Source organism: Halichoeres trimaculatus, unplaced genomic scaffold (genome assembly GCF_033239565.1).
Source record: "Halichoeres trimaculatus isolate MK-OKI-2021-1 unplaced genomic scaffold, fHalTri1.1 fHalTri1_scaffold_13, whole genome shotgun sequence".
In the NCBI taxonomy this organism is placed as follows: domain Eukaryota; kingdom Metazoa; phylum Chordata; class Actinopteri; order Labriformes; family Labridae; genus Halichoeres; species Halichoeres trimaculatus.
Window position 1 is genome coordinate 21,891,150 of NW_027437191.1, and position 24,592 is coordinate 21,915,741.

Consider the following 24,592-nt stretch of genomic DNA (forward strand, 5'->3'; position numbering starts at 1 on the left):
GGAAGTGAAATTATTAAACATGATGAAAGTAAACATATGGAGGTCATGGATGATGAGATGTGGTCACAATAAGCCCCAGAGTGACGTTATGCAAAAGCCCTGTTTCCACCAAATGGTTCAGTTCGGTTTGTCTCAGCATGCATTGTACGGGGTTTCCACTGAATAATCCCAGAACAGACCCCCAAATAACTAAGACGACCTGTCCCACTTTTTGGCACCCTTCCATAGAGGTACCAGACTAAACCAATCCAATCTCGGAAGGTGGAGCTACAACACTGCAGACGGTTGACTGGCCGAAAGGATTGTCACTTACTGTGCGACAGCAGCTGTATTTCTCCTGGTGGCACACAGTCTTCTCTGAAACAAAGCTTGATTGCGCTTTGTATCAAAGAGCCACATGCCAATCACGAAGAGGACGAAATGCTGAATGCCTTACATCATTACTCTTTGTTTACTGTGTAACATTTTTCTTCTTTGTTGGATTTATTAGCGGGGTACACTGTGTCACGCTGCTATGGCATCATAGTATTACGTTACTGATGTGGCTTACACTCCACCTACCACGAGGGGCCACGGTTGGCTGTGGAAACACAAACAGGACCGAGCTTAACCGAGCCAACCCGGACAAAACCAGACTGATCTTCTTATCTTGTGACTTCTTGGTGGAAACAGGGCTTAACGCTAGGGGTGGTGAGTCAGGCCTTAAATCTGGTTTAAAACCATGTAACTTTAGATTCCTGTATGGATGTAGTCGCTCCCCAGTGGCTGTTTGAAATAACAAAGGTTTCTGACAAGACAGTCAATGAAGTGCCCTCATCACTTGGACTTCCAGCCTGGCCCAGAAAGTCCTCAGTGGTGTCCTCATCTGGACGTTTGGATTCAGTCTGTGCGTCAGTATTTTGGGATCTTCTTGATGAGAGTTAATTTAAATCATCCTAGCCCCTCAGTAGACACAAAAACAGAGATTTCCAGTGAAAGCCAAACATGTTTTTACATTTTAATTAATTTTTATGTGATGCCTCAGTAGCTCCTGCATTTCATCGATCCTGCTTGATTTCCTGACGCGTCGGGGTGAGTCCAGTTTAGAGAAGCTTCTGTTATTAAAAACATCTCTGGCAGAACAGAACAACTATTTATATGAGAGATAATTTTACTCCTCTTTGTTCTTTTACTGTTTTTACATCCAGATAACGGAGCTATTTCTGGATCAGACTCTTCAGAAGAGACAGCCCGCTTCGTTTCACTCATGCCGATGTTTTTAATACGAGTGTGTCTGTGTGTCTTTGTGTGTGTCTTTGTGTGTGTTTGATTGACAGGCCAGCCAGCAGGGTCATGCTGGTGTAAGGAGGGTTTTGGGGGTCTGCGATGTGACAGGTGAGACACACACAGACACACACAGACACACAGACACACAGAGACACACAGACACACACACACACACACACACACACACACACACACACACACACACACACACACACACACACACACACACACACACACACACACACACACACACACACACATTCACGTATATAAAGAGACAGAGACACAAAGTGACAGGTGAGCAGAACCTTTCAGCTGGTGTCTGTTCTAATTAATGCTTGGAAACAGCCCGGAAGTTTCCATTAAGACCTTTGATGATATGAAAGATCACCTCTTGCTTGGGTTTCTTATAAAATATAAAGAAGTCACTGAATAAATAGCCTCGGCGTAAACCAGGACGTGCCATTTCTTTCTATTTTTATTCTCTTTGACTTCGTAATTTCTGCTTTGATAAAACATTTTCAGCCTTTTGATTTTGTTATGGGCCTGAAATAATCCAGAAAAGTCTCGAGGTTAAAATGACAACCTGTGAATCAAAAGATCTCCACACAAACAAAAAGAAAAGCTTCCTGTCTGCCAAAAAAAGGGGCTTAATTTTGAATAATTATCCACTTCTCACCTTACTGATGCAAATATTCTCTTTCATAACAGTTTAATCTATTTAATCTTACAAAGTAAAACTTTTTGAACTCCATCAAAGGAAACAGTCTTACACCAAGTCTATAAATTAACCAAACAGATTTAAATACACAGATTTGTTCCCAACTGTCATTTTTTATTTTGACTGTCTCAAAGTGACTCGAGAATCTATTCAGTCAAAGCTTAGGGCTCATGTCAGCCTGTTAACTAGAAGGGCTAGTTCATAGCTTAAAATTGTGACATTTAACTGAAGGAGATTTTCCAGAACAAAAGTTCTAATCTTAAAGACCCAAACAAACCATTCATGAAGAAACATCAGCATAATATTTCTCAACACTTTGGGAGTTACCTGAGTAATCTGAGGTCTGTGTTAGTTTTAATTTTTGAGGTACAGTTGTTTACGAGTGTAAAGAGTGTAGGCTAAAGGCTTTTGGTTGCTGAAATAAGATGACTTCAGGAGGTATCTGACGGAGACTCTGTTAGGGAAGACCCAGATGCATGATAGTTTAGACAAAAAAGGCTCTATTGAACAAAAAAATAATAGAGCAAGAGGAATCACACATACACAAAAAAGTCACGGCTCAGCTGACAGAAACTGCAATAACTAAATTACTCAAAGTCACAGCAAGGCTAGAAGACAAAAAGGCTAAACAAATGCTCAAGACAAAGGTAGACTACTTGGATCATTCCCAAGGTTAGCACAAAACAGACTGTCAAGACAAGACTAGCTGGCACTGGACTCGGGGAAGACGCAGATGAGGTAAAAGGACACAGGGGGAAACAATGAGGGGCAGGAATAACTATCACAACGTGCAGAAAACAACTGGGCAGGAACTGACGTGACCATGGTAGACACTGGAGCCCAACTGTCAGAAAGTAAAAGAACAGAAGAAGGCTAAACGGGAGAGTGATACACCCCGAGCTAAAGGCTTACACAGGGGCTAAACTGTTGGTGATACTGTCCATTTCAACCCACAGTCAGCAGTTATTCTGCAGTGGTCTGTTCAAACTTGAGAGTCTATCAATAAAATGAAGTGTGAGTTTACGTTAGCTCTGCTTGGTAGATGACTGGCAGGACATAACTAACCAGGAATTACTAACGTTACAAAATGTTAAGGACATGTCGTAGAGCACTGGGCTGCCAGCTGCACTAAGTATAAACAGCTGCTAAACTACTTACGAACTAACAGTATATACTTGTTGTCAAGTTAGCCTACAGATACGTTGTAACTCCGGGCTGCCGATAGTACTACATAAGGCCAGCTACTACAACGTTTGCTTGATGTCACATTTCAAACTGTGTGGCTATGTAACTGTACTGATAAATACCTTACATCGGCATGTTGTATCCAGTAAAGAGCTGTCTTGAACAAAGAAAATGTGTTTTGCTCCAATCTCCATTTATTTCCAAAACAAGCACACGCCTCGCTAAAAGTAATTTACGACAGTGTGCAGAGACTCCAGACCAGAAGTTGGCAAGGCACTCCAATTAAAACAGATCCTCCTTATAGCATCTTTAATACTGGTTTGTGTGCCCTCAGAACCTGTTTTCTGGCACTAAATAAAAGTGAATATATGAAGATGACACAACATTTGATAACAGAATTAACAATGAGGACATAGTAAAGTGGAAGTACTTCAGGATAGCTTTTTGTCAAAGGTTAAAGGCTTAGCTATGAGCTGCTTTGGAATGACATCACTGGCTGTAAAAGTTTTACTTTAAATTGTGTTCAAACAGCAGTGTGTCATCAAAATATTAAACCTTCTGAGGGAAAAAAAAGCAGACGTACATCATCTCTCTGCTTGTCATCGTTAAGACTGTGAATATGTGCTATCATTTTCATTTTTAAAGTCCAAATAGACTCCTGAATGAGGACTGAATAGGCAGTTATGGAGATTTGACTCTGGGAACTTGTGGTGATGAAATGCTTCAAACTCATCACTTCATCTCTATGCTGCTTATTAAACTCATTTGTCTGCAGGTGTGCTGTGGGTTATATGGGCTTCCCAGCCTGTCAGCGTTGTAACTGCAGCGTGGAAGGGAGCACCAACGCTGACCCGTGCATAACACCCTGTCTGTGCAAGGTACACACAGGCACACACACCTTTACATGCACAAATAATGACAGGTAGTTTGAGCTAACCTTTGGTGCCCCGTCATCATTATCTTCAGCACATTAACACTACAATAACATGCCTCCTGCTCGTAATATCATTCTGAGGGCAGCCCATAAACTTTGCTTTCACTTTCATCTCCTCATCCCTCCATCTTTCTGATCATCTTTTTCTCTCCTGCAGGAAAACGTGGAGGGAGAAAACTGTGACCGCTGTAAACTTGGGTTCTTCAATCTTCAGCGTGACAACAGACGAGGCTGCGAGAAGTGCTCCTGTATGGGCTTGTCGAGCCAGTGCAGGGCCTCCACATGGAGCTATCAAAATGTAGGAGAAGTTTTTCATCTTATGGTGACTTTATTTATAGAACACCTTCCTTAAATAATCATGTGGTTCAAGCAGAAAATAAGAACAACGGCTGTAGTTTTGAAACACAGCAACTAAAAAAAGCACTTCAGGAAATTTAAGTGCAAGTCAATGCAAAAATATTGTAAAATGAGATATTGAAATATTGTATGTTTTTTAATTACCTTTGAAAAATCCTGATTGCCTGATTCTTAGATGTCAGCTTTAGCACCAAGTGAACCTGTGCAAACAAGCCAAAAAAGAAGCAGAAGGACAGACTTGAAGTTTCTGTCAGGACTATCTGTTTGGCATTAATTACAGTGACACCTGTGGCCTTAACTGGTAGTGTTTTTTTTTCTGGATAAAGACTTTTCCCCAAAATAAATCCAAGCAATCTTTTTCCTCTTAAAAAGGACAGATATTGCTGCTGATTTGGTCAGCTCTCTCCCCTGCAGCCTCAGCTGTATTTTTAGGGTATTTTCATTTCTTTACTTGGTATCCTTCAGCCGTCCCTGGAACTTTAAAAAGTCCCCCGGGTCCAGGATGGCTTGTGAACCAATGTATCAAACAGTGTTGACCTTTAGAGAAAAGGAGACCTGGACAGCTCATAACAGGAGCAGCTTTGTGGCTTTTAAACAGACCCTGTGCTGCACTGAACACCTTCACGTAACCTCACTGTGAAGAAGGGGAAACTTTCCTCCGGTGGTGGAAACATGCTCCTCATACAAACAGGGCTAACTGGTTTTAGCTTCACTAACGCATGATGTTCAGTAACAAGAGGGCGACTAGTGAAAAAACAGACCAGTCTGTCCCAGTTCAGATTTCTAAGAGGAGCTGTGGATGGAGAGCAGAGGTTAAGAAAGAAAGGAAGAGGGGAGAAAGTAGTGAGAGTAGTAAGAGAGGTGAGGAGAGGACGGGCGAGAGACGAAGGAAGGAGACAAGACGAGAGGTAAAGAGGAGAGGAGAGGTGAAAAGAGGAAAACAGGTTTTGACTGACAGGCAGGGGAGCGGAGCCACTGACAGGATGACAGCTCTGATTTAGGCACTGATATTGTGTGTGTGTCTGTGTGTGTGTGTGTGCGTGCCTGTGTGTGTCTGTGTGTGTGCATGCGTGCATGCCTGTGTGTGTCTGTGTGTGTGTGTTCTAAAGGGGAATCCAAGGTCAGGTTAATTGCAACGACAGATGTGTGTGTGGCTGTCTGTCTATCTCTCATCACTCTCTCTCTCTCTCTCTCTCACACACACACACACACACACACACACACACACACACGCACACACACACACACACACACACACACACACACACACACACACACACACACACACACACACACGCCCACACACACACGCCCACACACAAACAAAATCCTTGTGAAATAAAGAAAGAAAAACATCTTCTCCAGGTTTCTGCTGTTAGACTTCCTGTCTAAAATTTGACAGAGTTACAAAATCTTGAATCATATCTTCAGTTTTTACATTTTGTTGGTACAACGTCATGTTCAGATCAGACGGGGCAGGAATCAGGATTCAGGAGCAGAGTCAGACATTTTCCAGCGTGAAGACGAAACCCAGAGACATTCCTTACCCCCTGTGTTTCTACAAACAGCCAATCATATCTACTTTAACTATCAACAGAGATAGACATTTTATTCCTTCTGCATGTTCTAACCCAAAGTGTCAATGTTAAAATCCTTTGTCTGGACTCTCCAGGGTCTCACATTAAACTTATTTTTCAAATTCTTAAGTTTTTAAAGTAAAAACAAAAATGTTTTTACTTTAAAAAAAGTGGTTTTTGTTGAAATGTCAGGCGAGATTCGAGCAGCCTGTTGTTACACAGCTCTGGTTAGTCGTAACAGGCGACCTGTGGATGAAAAGTAACGGAAATTTAAATCAGTATTTAAACACATACACTTCATTCCAGCCATAAGAATTCTAAACCGAAAAAAAGGTCATTTTTTTCCTGTTTCCCTCTTATCTTTTTGTCCTTTCTTCTTTCTATCTCTCTTCTCTTTCTTTTGTTGTTTTTAAATTTCTTTCCCCCTTTCGTTTGATCTTTTGTATATTGTTTGTCCATTTCTCCTTTCTTCCCCTTTTTTCTGTCCTCCATCTCTTATTTCCCTATGCTTTTTTGCCTTTTTTCTTTGTCATTTTTTGTCTTGTTTATTTTCCTCTTTACTGTGTTTTATGTCTTTTTATTTCCTTCTCTTTTTCCCTGCCTCTTAGTTTTGTCCTCCTTCATAGTTTTCTTTATTTTTTACTCTTCTTTCCTTCTTCCTGTCTTGTGCCCTTTTTTCTCCTTTCCTGCTTTTATTCTTTTTTTTCTTGCTTTTTTCCCATCTTTCTCTCCTTTCTATGTCCTTTTGTAAACCCTTCCTCTCTCCTTATCTAACTTTTATTCTCACTTTTTCCCTCCGTTCTTTCTTTCTTTCTTTCTTTCTTTCTTTCTTTCTTTCTTTCTTTCTTTCTTTCTTTCTTTCTTTCTTTCTTTCTTTCTTTCTTTCTTTCTTTCTTTCTTTCTTTCTCGTTTATGCTCTTTCCTCCCACCTTTTCATCGTCTTATCATTCTTTCTTCCCATGTCTCTCTTTTTGTCAGTTTAATTTCTTTTTCCTTTTCTTCTTTTCTTTTTACCCCTTTTGTCTGTTTTTGTATATTTTTCTCATTTTTTCTATTAGTGATCTTGATCTTATAAAGGTTAGTTTGCTTCAGAGCTTAACTTTCTTGCAGCCTGTTTGGTTTTGGTGTTTAGGTTGTCTCAGGTGTCTGGGGTTTTGGCTTCAGGCTGTTGGGTTTTTAAACCTGTCTTCAGTCTCATAAAGAGACCAACAGTCCCCTCCATAGGAAACAGCTCTGCCCTCCTCTCTGTTGGTGACTCCTTCTGGCTCAGGATCATTTATTGTTTAAATGTTGATTCTCTTATGTGGCAGAAAAGGCTCTGCATGCTCCTGAGGCGGCTGTTCACTGAACCCGCACTGCATTCTGGGATTCAGTGGGGAGCGCAATAAGCCTGAGGGACTCCAATCATCACTTAGACTCTGGATACACAAAGTGCACACACAATAAGATGCCGAGTTGAGTTATAGAGCAGGAGGAGTGAAGGCGCTGGAACAACTTCTGTATTCAGACAGGAGCTGTGTTGGTGAAGCAGCGATGTAAAGCTACAGGTTCAACATTAACTTTAAAGGAGGTCAGAGTTCATCAGATCCAGCTTTAATTAATATGACTGGTCACCTAACAAAGGGTGTTAGCTGTCAACTGCTGAGAGTTAGATCAACTCTACTGTATTAAATGCAGGAACCACTGCAGTATGTATCTTCAGCATGGTCAGTGTTTTTAAGCCCATCTTCAAAGGATGTCAGTGTTATCAGGGAAATCCTAATAGTAGCTAAGGTAGGCAAAACTGGATTCAGTTATGAGACTTAACAACAACACCTACACCAGAGCTGGCCCAAACCTCCATGGGGCCCTAAGTAAAATTTGATTTGGGGCCCTCTATCTTGATTTATAGTATAACACAAAAACAAACATGTTAGCATGTGTAAGAAGCTATTTAACTGGCCAGCTAAGAGATCATTTTTCTACTTTAAACTTGCTACATAAATTTCTTTGATAAACATTCCATTACCAAATCTTGGCATTTTTTTTATCCTCTTCCTTTTAATTTTCTGTGCCCCTGAAGATTAGGGTCTTTTTTGCAACATTGTAGCATGGCAGGAAGCACAGATTATCAGTGCAGTTGAGCTTTGACATTTTAGAGACACTAATAATCACTTGGCTTACATCGTCAGCAGCATTCCGTTGATATTGAGTTATTTTTTTGTACGATAACATATCCTTGATCGTATAAAAAATATCACTCATCCATCCAAAATAAAACTTTTATTTTAATTTTGTTAATTGCTCTTGGGGGCCCCTAGTGGCCATGGGGCCCTAAGTAGGCACTAAGTTTGCTTGTGCCTTGGGCGGGCTCTGGCATACATACATACATTTTTCCTCTCTTTCCTTTTGTTCTGTCTTTATTCTTCCTTTCTCTTGTTTCTTTTTTCCTTCTTTCAACTTTCTTCCTTGCCTTTCTTTTGTCCTTCCTTTTTTTTAATCTTTTTTTCCTCTCCTTTATTGTCCTTCCACTTTTTTCACCCTCTCCTTTTTGTTCCCTTCAGTTCTTACTTACTTCTTTCCTGCATTTTTTCTTCACTTCTTACCTTTCTCTAGTCCTTTTTCATCCTTTCTTCCCTCCCTTTCTTCTCTTCCCTTTTCTTCTGCTCTTTTCTAGTCCTTTCAGTTTTCATTTCCCTTACACTCTTCTCTTCTCTTCTCTTCTCTTCTCTTCTCTTGTCTTCTCTTCTCTTCTCTTCTCTTGTCTTCTCTTCTCTTCTCTTCTCTTCTCTTCTCTTCTCTTCTCTTCTCTTCTCTTCTCTTCTCTTCTCTTCTCTTCTCTTCTCTTCTCTTCTCTTCTCTTCTCTTCTCTTCTCTTCTCTTCTCCTCTCCTCTCCTCTCCTCTCCTCTCCTCTCCTCTCCTCTCCTCTCCTCTCCTCTCCTCTCCTCTCCTCTCCTCCCTTCCCTTTCTTTCTTTCATCATATCTTTCTTCTTTCTTTTTCCCCTTCACCTTTTATCCTTGCCTTCTTTCCTTTGTCCTTGCTGTTAATTTTTCCTCACACCTTTCCTTACTGTTCCCCTGTTTATTTCACTCGTCTTTCTTTTTTGAAAGTATTTAGCACCTCTGAGTATCTTTGTTAGACATAAATATACCTAAAACATGAGTTCATTCCTGCCCATACAGAGAACTGCACTATGGGTAATGTTAATTTCAGTCCAAGATGTCAAATCTCAAATAGCTTCACACATATTTTTAAGCTGTGTACTCTTCACAGTGTGACGTAGAGATTTTTCAACAGTCTAACAGTAATAAAACATCATACTGTTTCCACTTTGAAGATACACTTTTCATCATCCTGAATCTTGTCTTATAGGAGACAACGCTGACTGGTTGGCACTTGGTGGGAGACACAGGAGGAACAGTGTGGTCTGTTCACAGACAGACACCCCCTTACCTGAGCGCCCGACACGCTGATGTGGTGAATGACCTCGGCTCTGCTTACTACTGGAACGCACCTGGACTCTACCTGGGAAACAAGGTTAGACTGACACATACTAACCTATGAAGAAGCAGAACATTACAGCGAGGCTTTCCTGTACTGCTTTGCTTTATTTAAACTGAATATTGATCCAAAAGTGCTTAATACTGTCTTTGACCCTGGATCCTTCAAACTGATGGTATCATTACTTGACAGGCTTTAGTATTTATTTCAGTCAGTTTCACGATCAGCTCAGGAGCCATAAATGAATTAAGTAAAGCAACTTGTCAGGTAGCCTGTGAAACATGACAAAGGTGATCTGATTGTTGGTTTAATTTAAACACCAGCAGTCTTATTCAAGCAGTCTTAAGCTGTAATGATAACGTTAAAAGAGGAATTGGTGAAACCTGATGTGAGGCAGCATCATTAGCTCAGCCTTGAATTCATAAACAGATCCCGTTTATGATCTAAAAGAACATCCCCTGGATCTAAGTCTGCTGAGAATGCCTCCTGCTGAGACGCTCACCTCCCTCCCAGCCGTACTCCTCCGTCCTGCTAATGTCGACCGTTTGAATTTAGACGGCTGTTTTTTTTCCCGTTCTGTAGCCACGATTAGACTTTATCACTCCAGCTGGCAAATAGCTGCAGTCCATGTTTGTGAAGTCGAGTTGTTGCCCCGCTACAACAACAGAGCCACTGTGATGTTAGTCTGGGTGTCATGGCTTAGAGGAATCTAGCACAGAATTTCATTACTTCATATCCTGCAGGCCTGGCTTGTCATCTCACCTCTTTGTCTGAAACCTCCCCGCCTCCCTCCAACCATCCCTTCGTCCCCGCTCTGTTTCATCGGCCCGCTCCTCCATCTCTCCAGGACTCCCGTTCTTCACCTCCCTGTTCCTAAATCATCCCCCTCCACCTCCCTGGAGCTCTTCTTCTCTCTCTCTTTTTTTTCTGCACCTCTCCCTCCTTCTCTGTGTCTCTCAGGGTAAACAGTGTTTCGCCTGTTGAACTCGATAATCAACTGTTTTTCTCTCACACAAACACACATTCACACACACACACATGCACACACACTCCGAGGCCTATATAAGTCAGATAATGATGTGTTTTGGAGGCATTAGGGACAGCAGAGCAGAACTGAATGCCTCCAAACATGGGAAACAAACAAATTACCACTGTGTGTGTACGTGTGTGTGTCTGTGTGTGTTATGGCTAGAAGCAGTGTGTGAGCTCTGTATGAAAAAGCGATTCCTTGCTTCAATCTCTGATCATGTGACAATGATAGATGCTTTGTGACTTGCAACAACTCCACAAACACACACACTCACACACAAACACTGTGGTCCATCATGTTAGTATGTGTATGATTGGAAGTGACAGGCTGTGTGTGTAATGATAAGCTAGCAGTGGATATACGAGTATAAATATGTGTGTGATAGTGTTCCTAATTCACGTGTGTGACCCGTGTCATTAAAGCTGAGGATGCTCATTGGCCCGTTACGGCGCTCGGTGGATGCTCATTGGTCCAGAAGCGTGTTCCTCTGATGCTCATTGGGTGACTGCTCATTCAGGATGGATGTTCCACTCTTTAAAATGTGCTCCACTTTAAGAATATTTCTGCAAACTTTGTGTCTTATTTAAAACCAAGTGCAGTGAAGTTTGGGATCAGCATGAAGCCAAACATCAACTTTTAATGTTGAGGAGCGAAACATTATTTATGATTTTCTCAAACTTGTTGTTTTGACATTTTTCTGATGCTTCTGATTAATGAAACTTTGGAGGCAGACACATTTTGGTTCCTAACTCTGACTCTGATATAAATCTGCTTTTTTGTTGGCTGTAGGTGGAAAAGTTTGTCTTTCTCTGAATACGAATGTGTGACAGAGAAATGGATTTATTATCACGACAAAACATAAATTATTTATTGTGTTTGGATGAAGTGACAGGAGAGGAGCTAGCAGCACTGTAGTGTTCTAGTGGATTTGCCCTGTTGCTCAGACTTGCAGCTGTGTTTTTTACATGAAGTCGGGTGTTGAAGGACTTATCGCAGTACAACTTTCTGTCCTCTAAGAAATTAATCCAGAGCTCCTGCAGTTACCCAAGTGTCCACCAGAAGCCTTCTGGTTTTGAGGATGTTCTGGGTACAGTAAGTGGTATGGCTGACTTTAATGACAGGCTGCGAACAAACAGGCTAAAAGTCTGCCTAAAATCCACCTTTTTGACTTTGTTCGTCGCCTTTTCGAAAAAAAACTTTGCAAGAGGGGTCTGAAAACTCACTGAAAGTAGTGACAAAGTTGCCAAGTAAGGCAACACTCTTCTTGTGGTTGGAAACAACACAGACCTCTGTCTGAGGGCAACATGTTGTATATATCACATACCAAAACAGAGAAATGGAACTGACTAGTGATGTTATTTGGTACAGTCATAGTACAACCACTGCTAGACTTTGAATGTTACACTGCTTTACTTTCAGTTTTAGTCCTAGTGGAACCATCATGCATGACATCATATTTCCATTAAGATTAAGAAGCTCCATTAGATCCATTAAGAAGCTGGGGACGCATATCCTGTGATTGGTCTGCTGCGTGGCATTGTCCTACTTTTAAAACATCACCTGGATAGCCCTAAATTGGCCATGCATCCCGTCCTCCACTGCTAGAAAAAGCAGAATATCTGACCTGTAAATGCCAGAAAACTTCCTTGATAATCACAAGTTATCATCACTTTACCACAGGATTTGCTGTACTGATGATTCAACTTATCTCAACTCAACTTTATTCATAAAGCACTATGAAACCAGCGAAAGCCAAAACAAAGTGCTGTACTTAAATAGACAAAACAACGCAGGTATAAAATACTTATAATATGAAAAAAAATTGTATAAATAAGAGTTTCAGTGTTTTAAAAAAATATTTGAGAACAATAAATAAAAACAAACCATAAAACACTGAAGCAGGAGCAGAGTCTTATGCCAAAAGGGTTGAAAGCCAAGGACTAAAAAGGGGTTTTATGACAAGTTTTAAAAATGGATAATAAATCCATACAATCGTACAATATTTCCTCCCTCTTCTTTGCCTCTTGCTAGGCTAATTGAAAGTTAAATTGAGATCAACTCTTCTCCAGCAGCTCAGTAGGGTTGAACCAGTCGTTTCTTTAGTAAAGTTTACATTGTCCCTTTGGTAGCCCTGTAGTAGCTGCACGTAATTTAAAGCTAAAAAAAAATCCCCATTTTTCACACACTGGTGTTTAGAAAACCCTAATTTCAGTCTGTCTGAAACACTTTGTTTTAGCTGCTGTCCCTGACAGACCTTGGTGTTTGAGGCCCGTCCCTCTCAGATCCTGATGTGATGACCCCATAATTTCAGGAAGCAATGTGAAAATCTCATGGAAATCCTGTGCTATTTTGAGAACAGTTGTTATAACAGTTTGCAGAGGTTTTGAGGATTTCTAAGACATATGAATAGGGAGGGGTATGAAGATCTACTTACAAGTAGTCCAGTATTGTATATATCCATGTGTAAAATATGGGAATGCAGAATACCCCTCTTTAAGTTTAGTGAACAGAATATCCAAACTGAAAATAAAATCCATGCAGTCTTTAAAACATTCAAGCTTAACTTCTATGTTGAAACTAGATGGACGAGCAGCTCAGCTTGTGTTACATTTCCTCCTGTCCCAATCTCAAACCCTATCTCTACCTTTCCTCCTCTTCTCCGACCATTTTCATTTATTTTTCTTTCTGCATTGTCCTGGAGAGAGAATGTGATAGAAAATAATGATTTTGGGAGGAAAACCTGCTACAGGTGCGATCCCGAGGATGGAGCGTGTGGAGGAAAATGCTCCAGTTTTACCTCGGCTTATAGAAGTTGACACCTCAAAGCTGTGATGAATGAAATCTGCCTGAAAAGAGTTTCTGCAAAATGCTTTTGTGGAAAACATGCCCGCTCTTTCTACAAGAGGAACATCAGCTCTTACCTTCTGCTGAGCTGTGACTTATGAGAGAGACTGTAGTGTGTGTAGAGTAGTTTGTGTATAGTGACACCTCTAATCTGCTGCTGACTGTGTGAGATGGATTCCCCCCCCATTTTCTTACTTTCGTCCTTCTCTCTCCTCCCTTCCCTTGTTTTCTTTTTTTCATCTACAAGCCTGAAAAGGAGCCTTTACATCAATCACAGTGGATTTGTTTCAGTTTTCCTTGAACAAGTAATTCAGCGTCACGCACATTTGTGTCCCTGGGAAGTGTGTGCGGAGTGCCAGACTCAGAGAAAGAAAATCACATCAGCTGCTCAACTTGCCTTATAATATTTAAACAACCCTTGTTGATTTGATTACAAAAAGCATAGAGCCAAACCAAATATACAGACCTGGGAAGGGCTTTGAAATTGACCAAGGCTTGACCAACATTTTTACTTTTGAAAAGGATGATTCTCCTTGTTCCTGCTTATGCTGTTTAAATAAAGCGTAGAGATGACTATTAGCCATTGATTGGGAATTCTACCTTACATTAGACATTTTAGATGTCACTCAGCCACACAGAGCCACTAGAGCCCATCCTGCTGTAACATTGCGGAAAAAAAGGTAGGCAGCCAGCAGTCTTGCCCAGGACAGCAAGTTAGCACATTAACATCAAGTATGAAGGAGACAGAGTGAGGTTCTCCAAGTTGCCTGTTGGCATGTGCCGCTGGCATGAGTCAATAACCCAATGGCATATCCCTTGAACTACCAGCATATGATGTAAACTAGTGCTGCACGATTTGGGGAAAAGGTGCGATTTGCGATTCGCGATTAAGCGGACAATATTGCGATTGCGATTGTGCTTGCGATTTAATAAAAAAAGTTGTGTCATGATGAGTCTACAGAGTTGCTTGGTTATCATGGAGAAAAATCTCAATTGCATGTGCTGACATTGCGATTGCGATTGCGATTGCGATTGCGATTGCGATTGCGATTGCGATTGCGATAATCGTGCAGCCCTAATGTAAACACATTGGTATGTGTTGCTGATCCACCATCATTTGTAGTTAACCAACCTATATGTGTTGCTGACTCTCCAGCATGTGTCATTAACCCATTGGCATGTACTGCTGACTCTCTGGCATGTGTCGTTAACCAATTGGGATGTGTTGCTCACCTGCCAGCATATGTTGGTAACCCATTATAATGTGTTGCTGACTCTCTGGCATGTGTAGTTAACTTAATGGCATATGTCACAGGCCCACCTGCATGTGTTGTTAACGATGGCAAGTGTTGCTAATCCACTTGCAGTTGTAGTTAATCAACCTGTATGCGTCGCTGACTCTCCAGCAAGTGTTGTTTACCCTTCAGTATTTGTGGTAAACCCTCTGTGATGTGCTGCTGACTTTCCAGCATGTTTCGCTGACCCACCTGTATGTGGTTTAGGTTGCTTTTTGATATCGGCCCTTCTGAAACTGGACCTAGCCCATGTAAAGCCAGGTCTCTATGGTGTTATGTTTCCTTGTGAGGAGCAGAGGTGCCGCCAGGGATTTTGGACCCCATGAAAAGAAATATTGCTCGGCCCTGGTATAATTTTATTAGGGGTCTTTCTGTATATATATATAAATATATAACAATGATTAAACCTACAAATGAAGTTTCTTCTGTTTATTATGTTTTTTTCATGTGAAAACATCTACCTTCCTTCTTTATCTGGGCTTGACACTGGCAAACTGACCCAAAAGTGAGACACTCTGGCCACAGCAGTGGGTTCACAAGCGCCCAATTCATTTGCATGCAGTTGCCTGCTCTGGCTGCAGCTAGGAGGGACTGCTACCCTAGTAAGGAGGACTTCAAAAAAATGTTTTAGATTTGCCTCTAGTTATTTCTAAAAGAGCCGCTAGAGGGGTCTGTAAACTCATTTGATAGTGTCAGAATCACTCAGTTAGCAAAAATTGTCACGTGGTTGGGAACTTAACAACCACTACTACCACTACTACTACTTGTATGGAACACAGACCAAAACAAAAGGGTGGCGCTATTTGGTACTACCGTACTATTACCACATCTAGACTCTGAGTATTACACTGCTTTATTGTCAATTTTGCTCTCAGTGGAGCCATCATGCATTTAACCGACATCATGCTTTGATAAAGAAAGCTGAAAACGTAATAATGAAAAAGAAAAAAAATCTCGCTGAAATGTTATTGCTGGTTTAAAATATCACCAGCATTGCCCTATATCAACTGTACGTTCAACTCCCACTGCAAGAAAAAAACAGATTATCTGACCAGTAAGTGCCTCAAAATTGTTCTTGTGCTGATACTTGAACAAATAGATAATTAGCTAACAGAATGCTATGAATGCCAAAATTCTATGTTGTTGTTTTCTCTCTGATCTTTTTTTGAAAGAACTGCTTTTTTATCAACAGCGACATGTATCAGCCCACATTCAGCAAAAATTGTTTAAAGTTACTTGAGTTTGAGAAGGTGTAAGGAGGAATGAGAACCTGTCAGAGGCTACGTTTCTGACATGGTGAATACTAGCTCCTGGCCTGATGACCTTTTCAGAAACTAACCAGTGCTGTTACTGTGAACATACATGTTTTACAATCCAGCTGATGCTAATTTTTGATGCTACAATCCTTACAATATCTGTGTGAGTCTGACAGTGGCCTCAGGGTTGTATCTGCGCTGCCTTGATGAGCACATAATACTGCCATTGTTTTCTTACTTGAAGTTTTCTGCTGCTGGAGTTGACTTTGAAGAGTCAGCGAGCCGTGGGAGTGCAGAACAATAATTGATCAGTTCTAAGAGGCTGGAAGAGAATGAGTGAGCTGCTCTTTGTCATCTTCAGGATGAGATGTGCATACTGAGTTAAAGTCCACCCGAGCGTCTCTGTATTCTGCAGCCTGCAGTGATAATTATCATGTCATAGTCCTGCACACAACCAGCTCGGGATACAACAATGGTGCTTCCTTCTGATTTACAAGTGGCTACAGATACTTTTGAGCTTCTGTGCTGGTGTTACAGAGGAAAACAGAGTAGGCTATTAAAAAAAAAAAAAAAAAAAAACAGTTTGCAGAATAAAACATGATTGTAACTGTAGACCTCAATCGTCATCTTGTGCTATTCAATCATAATCAAATAATCTGAGTTGACGGCCCACTTAAGTAAACATCTCCAATTCAACACTTCACCACCTGCAGGGTCACACCCGGGACTGAACCCTAGCCCAACAACAAAGAAGTGACCCCTAACCTCAAGTCCAGAGACAGTTTCATCACCTTGACTCGGCAGCATGACAGCAGGACTGATCCACAGCTGCATCGACATTCCCTCAGACTTAAGAAGTGGAGTGGAATGCAGAGTGAACATGAAACCAACCTCCTGAAAACCACAAAGAGAAAAAAACAACGTAAAGATTTTGAACACAGTGTTTATTTTTTTTCCTTTTGCATGCATAATATCTGTGTCTGGCTCCTTGAGGCTCTAAAGGCCATTTTGTTGACATTATGAAATTTGTATCTGCATTTTTGCCCCTTCAACATTCATCTCCCCTGAATTTCAATGAAACAAGTCGATTACAAGTGCAATCGATATGAAAAGCCAAAAGTATCTACAAGGAAACTGAGACCCGCCAAAGAAATGTGCTTCCCTTTATTAAAGAGAGATGTTGGCAGTCATCTAGCGTGGGAAAACCTTTTTGGGGGTTGTAATAAATCAAGGAGCTGCATCTTTGAAGGCAAACTTATTCGGTGGCCTTTGTGCCTCTAATGGATAGAACTCTTACTTTTATATTAAATGGATAACACACCTCTATCATCATTATATTGCAAATTAAATTAGTACACCCATAAAGAATGTAAAACCAAAATACCAACATCACATGTGCTGATATATCGTCGCTGTCCAATAAAAAACAAGCATCTTCAATTTGGACAAATTTGACAATCCACAGTGTGTCCTTGGTGTTCCCCACTCAGCGTTGGGGACCTAAATGACCAATGAACAGACATTTTCTTACACTACCTAAAAATAAAACCTATATCATCCTGTCCCTGTCTGTCACTCCCCAGCTGGAGGGATTTAAGTCGGGTATGCTTTGTAATGGAAGAGTTTTGGAGGAAAACGCTGTATTGTAGTGTCCAGTTGTCCACAAAAACGCTGTGATTTCCTCAAGCCAAGAAAGACAGGGTGATGAATGCACATTTGTATCAGACTACTGGCCTTTAGCTTATCATGATTTCATGGTGTAGTCTTAAAGAAAAGCATGGATAAGGGTTATTTGCTATGTGGAATCATAGAACAGTCTGCCATGACTCTATAAATGTGGTGGTTTATTTTTGGACTGGTATATGTCAAATCATAGTGTTTGTCTTTATTTGGAAAGTTAGTATATGAAGGAGAAACTGTTTTTTTATGCTCCAAGAAAAAAAAAAATCATTTTGGAGATACGTTTAAAAAAAAATCAGTAACCATATCAAGTCAGAAAATTGTCATCAGACCCTCTCTATGTACCAGAACACACACGTTTAAATTATTGGCAAAGTGTCACATGTCCAGGTACAGACCTTAGCAGAACAGCTCTCAAGTAATTCTAAAGCCTGTAACACTGCCCATCACCAGGGGGAGCACTCAGGAGCTCCAACAGTTTGCTGTTTTGGATAAGTCTCCTATAAAAGTAGAGCATCTCCCTTTAACCGTCACAAATGATGCCATGGAGCTAATTATTTTATTTATTTATTTATTTATTTATTTATTTATTTATTTATTTATTTATTTATTTATTTATTTTTCCTGTATGGAGATTGAGGCAAAGGACTACAAACATACCTATACAGTAACACACCCCCACCCCACAAAGTAAAAACTCCTGATACCATTTCCAAATAACCACAGGCATCAGAAAGCTGACTCAGGTCTGTCCCTCTGCTCATCAGTGTGTGTCTTTGTTTCACTCGGTATTAGTGTGTGTGTGTCCTTCTGCTTCCCTGCACACCTGCTGATTTGTGTGTGTCACTTTTGGGGTGGAGTTTGTTTTCTGAGGCTTTTGTGACAATCTGGTTTTAATTTCCTGGAGGATGATTTCCTTTGTCCTCCTCGATCTCCTGAAGGGACCGGCGGTTGCCTGTGTTTGCTTTTGTACTGCAGAAAATTTGTGTAAGAATGCAGATTGGTAAACACAGTTATCTGAAAAAACTTGCAAATGGTTCGCACAAAAGATAGATGCATACTAATAGCTTTACTCAGTAGTTGTACTGTTTTGTTTTCTCTGATTCTTACTCTTGATTGGTACTTCTGTTCATTTTTTCTTGTGTTGATACTCTGATGATTCTGTTCATTTGAAGCTCAAAAGAACTCAATGTGTTAACTAGTGCACCAGAACACATCCGGCACACAACACTCAAATCTTGGCTTAATAAACCCCCTCATTCACACAAACGAAGAGTTTCCGGTGATTTAAACTCAGCGAAAGTCCAACTCTACCATAACTTTTTCAGAATAACAGCAGTATTTAGATAAGCATTGACCAACACTCTGAACATTAACACACCCTGACTATTTAAGTCATATTATTTCATCCCGGCTCTGGTGGGAATCCTGGAGGAAGGCTGAGGTCGATAGTGACTCATCTTCACACCTCTTCTTGCTCCATGCTGAACCCACTCCTTTGCAAATTAAATCTCCAAACTTTTCTTCACTTGTTTGCTCTCCTCCCTCTTTCTTTTTTATTGTTTTGTATTTTTTTTATCTGTCATTCTTCACTCTATCACAACCTTGTTTTCCCTCCTCATATCTGTCCGCCTCCTTCCTCTCATTCAGCTTCTCTTGTTTCTGATCTCCTGGTTTCTCTTCCCCTCCCCCTCTTATGTGCCCACTTGTCTGTACTCTCTCTGATCAATAGCAGATGATTCAAACTGATACTTGACAGGGTTACTAGGTTGAAGCTGCACATTTGCCCTATAGATCACCAAATAAACCCTGACATACACCAAATGGACTAGAAGTTGTCACTGTTTTTCCTCTGGCATCACAGGCTACAGTACAACATAAGAGATATTATAGAGTGCGTAGGTGGTTATGTAAACAATTGTTATGGGCAACACTACATGTTCTCTGTCCATTATCCCACCTGCTGCCACATTCAGATGGTAGGCTCAGAAATTGGAGTAAACAACATTAAAGCATAGATCCATCCTGCCTTGTATTCCACAGCCATGGACCTGTCTTCTGCTGGAGACTTCCAGCTTCATGTCACAAATCACAGATCAACTCAAACTGCTTTCTTGATCATGATGATGATGATGATGATGATGAACTCCCTGGACTCCAATGGTCGCCACAGTCACCAGATCTCAGTCCAACTCAGAGTTCCTTTGGGTTGTGGTAGGACCGGAGATTCTCATCGTAGATGTTCAGCCCACAAACCTGCAGCAGCTGTATGATGCTGTCATGTCAATACGGAGCAAAACCTCTGAGGAACATTTCCAGCAACTTCTTGTTGCTTCTAATAAAGTGGTTGGTGAATGTTTGAAGCCAGTGTAAAAGTGTTAAAAACTGCAGTTCGTCAAGCGCCCTTTGAGGGCTGGCTGCAGAAGCACTGGCATCAGCCACCATCAGACAGCAGCCAAGTTAGCATTTAGCCACCTGCTTATTGATTTTTCAGTAATAAATCATGTGTTAGCACAACCAACTACGAGTGTTTAAGATAATAATCATAATAATTATTATAATAACAAAAATAAATTATGATTATGTATTTTATTTATTTAAAGGTGCCCTTTAAAGCACTCAAGGTTACCTTACAAGGCCCTTAGGTCAGAATGTCAAAAGGCCCATTAGTCAGAAGGCCCTTAAGTCATACAGTTAGTCTGGATTTAGATGATTTTCCTAAGTTCATACCAATTTTCTGACTAACTTGCCATCTGACTAAAGGACATTCTGACTTGTGGGCCTTCTGACTTATGACAGTATGCTCTTGACAACAACGCCCAATCTCTTAATAATAATAATAATAATAATAATAATAATAATAATAATAATAATAATAATAATAATAATAATAATAAACTTTTTTTATATAGCACTTTTCAAACCAAGTTACAAAGTGCTTTACATCATAAAAGCAACCAGTAAAAAGAAATAGAAGAGAAGAAGTTTATTGCTGTTGAGTTTTAGAAAGTTGGAGGAGAACTATGATTTTTTCCCAGAGCTGTGTGGGGAAGTGCAGGATGCTTTGGAGGAGATGTAGAGCTGGATGTCATCTGCATAGCAGTGAACATCAATATTAGATTTTTGGGAGGTAAGTAGATAAATGATGAATAGAAAAGGGCCCTAAAACAGAACCCTGGTGAACAGCGCAAGTGACTGGGTAGTGAATAACTGTCCGATGTCCCTTTCTTCTCAGTTGGTAATATACGTAGTCCAGCTTTTTACAACTTACACCCACAAATACCTCAGCTGAGTGCAGTTTGAGCCCCCCAGGAAAATACCCCTTGGTAAAAATGATGGCGTCTCATCTCAGAAACCTATTGACTCCAGCATTTTCTCTTTTGTTCCAGTAAATATTCTTGGTGATTATTAAGCCTCACATAAAAAACCTGAATGACTTCTATAAATGGATACACTTAAAGCTATTACACCAGTCTCACTTTAATGAAGATTGTGCCATGGTCTTAATTGGACTTTTAACAGCAAGGATTATTCCCCTTATTCCGGCCTCTAATAGAGTTAATAACAGGCTTATGGAGCTCTCCTGGGATCCGACTGATGTCTTTTGTAGCCGTGTGTCTTGAGTGTTTATTGTCCCTTCATTTCCAATCCCCAAAGCTCTCCTCTCCTGCTGAGCTTTTGTCTTTTTTTTTCTTTCCTCTACTTTCTTTCTTTTGTTCCCTCTCTCCCCACCAGCATGAACACAGATCATCAGGTTGCCATGACAAGACTTTGATTGTTCTACAGGTTAAGAGCATAGCTTCACAGAATTGAGTTTTCTGAGAAATGTCAATAATTTTCAAGGAAGTTGAATGTGAAATGTACTTGTGATCGGTGGATGTGCATGTTCCATTAGTGCATGAGGGTTCTCACAAAGAAGGAACTGTCTCTTCCTCTTTTGATGTATTCATACACTGTAGAGTGATGACTGAACAACACACACAATAATGAGAGGATCATTTTCACCGCAAAGTCCCTGCACAGGGCCAGGACTGACTGGCTGAAATCATGGAGTATCATGCAGCATTGCATGGAAGAAGACAAAGCACTCCAATTCTGCTTCACAGTCCCACTGTCATGGTTTGTATTTGCCTCTGCAGTCTCATAAAAACACGCTGCAAAGAAACTCAGAGGGAAGCTGTGAAAGCCTACATGGTCTGGTGATAAGAGTGGAGCTGTTGGAGGCTAAAGTGACATATATTTGGAAAATAATGTAGAGCTAATGCTAATAATGGTGATTTATTCGCATCCCACTGCCAATAAGGCCAACAAACCCCATCTCTGTTCCTTCCCATGTTTCCCTATTATCAGTGGTGTAAAGCAACAAAGTAAAAGTATTTTGTTAAGTAGGTTTTAAGGGATCTATTCTTGACTTGAGTTTCTATATTTATTGCAACTTTTGCCTTTTACTTTGCTATAAAATGAAATGTGAATATAACTGTCTCATCAGACTTATCAGGACCTCGCAAGCTTTATTTATATACATTTTCAGAGGAACAACTACTATTAGCTGTTGTGTTTTGTTGTACTTTTACTTTTGATACTTAAGTACATTTAATTTGAGTTACTCTAAGACTTCTACTCAATTGATTCTTTTAGAAAGTGACTTTCCCTTTTACCATAGTAGATTTCAAGTGACATATCTGTACTTTTACTCATGTATGGCTTTCAAGCACTTTATACACAACTGCCTTTTATCAGCTCACAGGTACCCTAACACAAAAAAACATCACTATTCAAATAGAGTCTTGAAGTTCACTTTAAATGCTGTTTGGTAACAAATTTATCCACTTTGGTTTATCATTACTGACTTCTCAAGGAAAAAGATCACATGGAGGTTCTCAATGCTGGAGAACTTCTGATCTTCAGTCAGATTTTCTGAGACAAACACTTAGTCATTTTTGCAAAAGCCCCCATTTATCTATCTGTCTGTTCTTCATACATCATCTGCGACATCGAGCCTAAACCTAAATGGAAAGAGACTGCAATGTGATTTAATCAGAATTCCCAGCTGTCCCTCTAAAGGCTTCCCACTCCACAGTTGGGGTATTGGCTTGCCCTCTGGAGGACTGTCATTGGAAGAGCTATGTGCAGACCTTGGTGTTTAAGGCCCATCCCTCCAATGTGTCATGAACAAGAAGATACTTATGTCATGACGTCGTCATTTCAGCATTCTTACTTGATATCCATGTTTGAAACCCTCTCTTTAAATCCCAGAATGGATCCTCCATCTCCACAGAAGTGGCACTGAGCACTTGGTGTAAACCTCCACTCCTATTGCCTCTGTGGTAATTTTTTGAATCCATCTTCTGAGGGGTCTGTTGGTGCTTTAATGTTCTCTTTTGGTGCAGTATTAAAATAAAGGTTTTTTTCTTTATGCGTGAATGACAGCAGTGTGAATCCTGAGTCCATATTTGAGCTGATGCTGAAGGAGCCGGAGCACTAAAAGTGTCTGACGTCGGCAGCGTGTGTGTAATGTGGGTTTAAACTATGATTTTACCGTCCTCTGAAGTCCAAATCAGCAAATGGGGTTAGAACTGGAGAATAAGTGTTAGTCAATAAAACGTAGCCCTCCATGCCCGCTGGTGTGTATGTGTGTGTGTACTTTCAGTGGGCTGTGAAATGGGCGATTCCTCCTCGCGGTTTAAGGACTGAGAGTAATGACGGAGAATGGAAGAGGTTTATAGAGGCATTAAGCTCACCTCTTACACCCTCTCTCTATCCCCCTCCGTCTCTGGTTCTCCTCCTCATCCTCAATGTCCCCCTCTCTCTGTTTTTATGGTGGCATTATTATCTCGCTCTCCCACCCATTACTGTTCAGGTCGGAGCAGAATAATAAATTTCAGGATCATGCCGACGCAGCGGTTCTGCACCTAAAGCTCATTCTGTGGACTCGACAGAAACTCTGCAGAAACACAAAACGACAACGATTACCGCACATTCTTCTTCTATTTATTGAACTTTTCCTAAAGTGTTTTCGGCGAAACATTTTCATAAGTGGAAACTTTAGTCTCCCTACGTTCGTCATGATGCTGTGATTTATGGAGCTGCCACCAGGATATGTCCCATAAAGTCTGTTTTGTCATCCCATGAATTCCTCAGGACAGAATCAGCAGGTCACTTCGGCTTTTTAGATTTCAGGGAACGGTTAGACTACTATCAGGTTTTGTGTCACTCAAAAAAGTAAGTTTTTGTGAGTTCTGCATGAAGTAAAAAAAAAAAAAAATACTGGTTAACTGACACAGACTAGGAGACTATTTGAAGCTGGGGTGCTTTTTTACAGGGGCCACTTTTGAGTTTGTGGAGGTGACTATTAACATTTCTACTAACTGTGATAGTACCTAATGTATTAAATGCTTTTTTTGTTCACCATTTCTGTAAAAAAATCTGTCAGAAAGTATACTCAAATCTTCTTGTTCCAGCATCACAGCAGTGATGACATTATGGGTGGGCCCAAAGGTCCCAGGCTCACCCTAAACTTTTCTTACATTTTTATGGATATATATGTATACTTTTGAATTGGTTTAGAAAGAAGATGTTAAAAAGTGTCACTTTATGTTCATTTTGTTAGCGTTTAGTTGTTCTGTCTTTGTAAAATGAGCCATGTTTTTTAGTGTGTTGAAAAAAAAAGTTATGAAACACTCAGCTTCATGTGGGTAGGATCAGAACAATATTTTGGTAAAGACTGTAGATTTTTATTTATTAAACCCTGGTTAAAGTCCTTGCTCTTACAGCATTTCATGCAAAAATGAAAATTAAAGGTGAAAAAAGAGCAACCAAATCCGCTTTAAAACCACACATAGTAACAGTAGTATATTGCCAGTCATTTTTTTTAATTAGATCAACAAACTACAAACTTTTGTAACTTAAGGCCCAGCTAAAATTTATCTGGCCCACCCAAAGTCGAAATTCTGCCTCTGTCCCT

The 24,592-nt window shown here is 40.4% G+C and overlaps 1 protein-coding gene across 1 annotated transcript in view; it reads left to right on the forward strand.

Moving 5' to 3' along the window:
- The window catches only part of lama2 (laminin, alpha 2), a 248,340-nt gene that overhangs the window by 89,624 nt on the left and 134,124 nt on the right, over positions 1 to 24,592 (forward strand). Inside the window, exons 11-14 of the mRNA XM_074684978.1 lie at positions 1,317 to 1,374; positions 3,948 to 4,050; positions 4,264 to 4,404; positions 9,395 to 9,559. Of these exons, the coding sequence (XP_074541079.1) occupies positions 1,317 to 1,374; positions 3,948 to 4,050; positions 4,264 to 4,404; positions 9,395 to 9,559 (467 nt within the window). The remainder of the gene's footprint in view (positions 1 to 1,316; positions 1,375 to 3,947; positions 4,051 to 4,263; positions 4,405 to 9,394; positions 9,560 to 24,592) is intronic.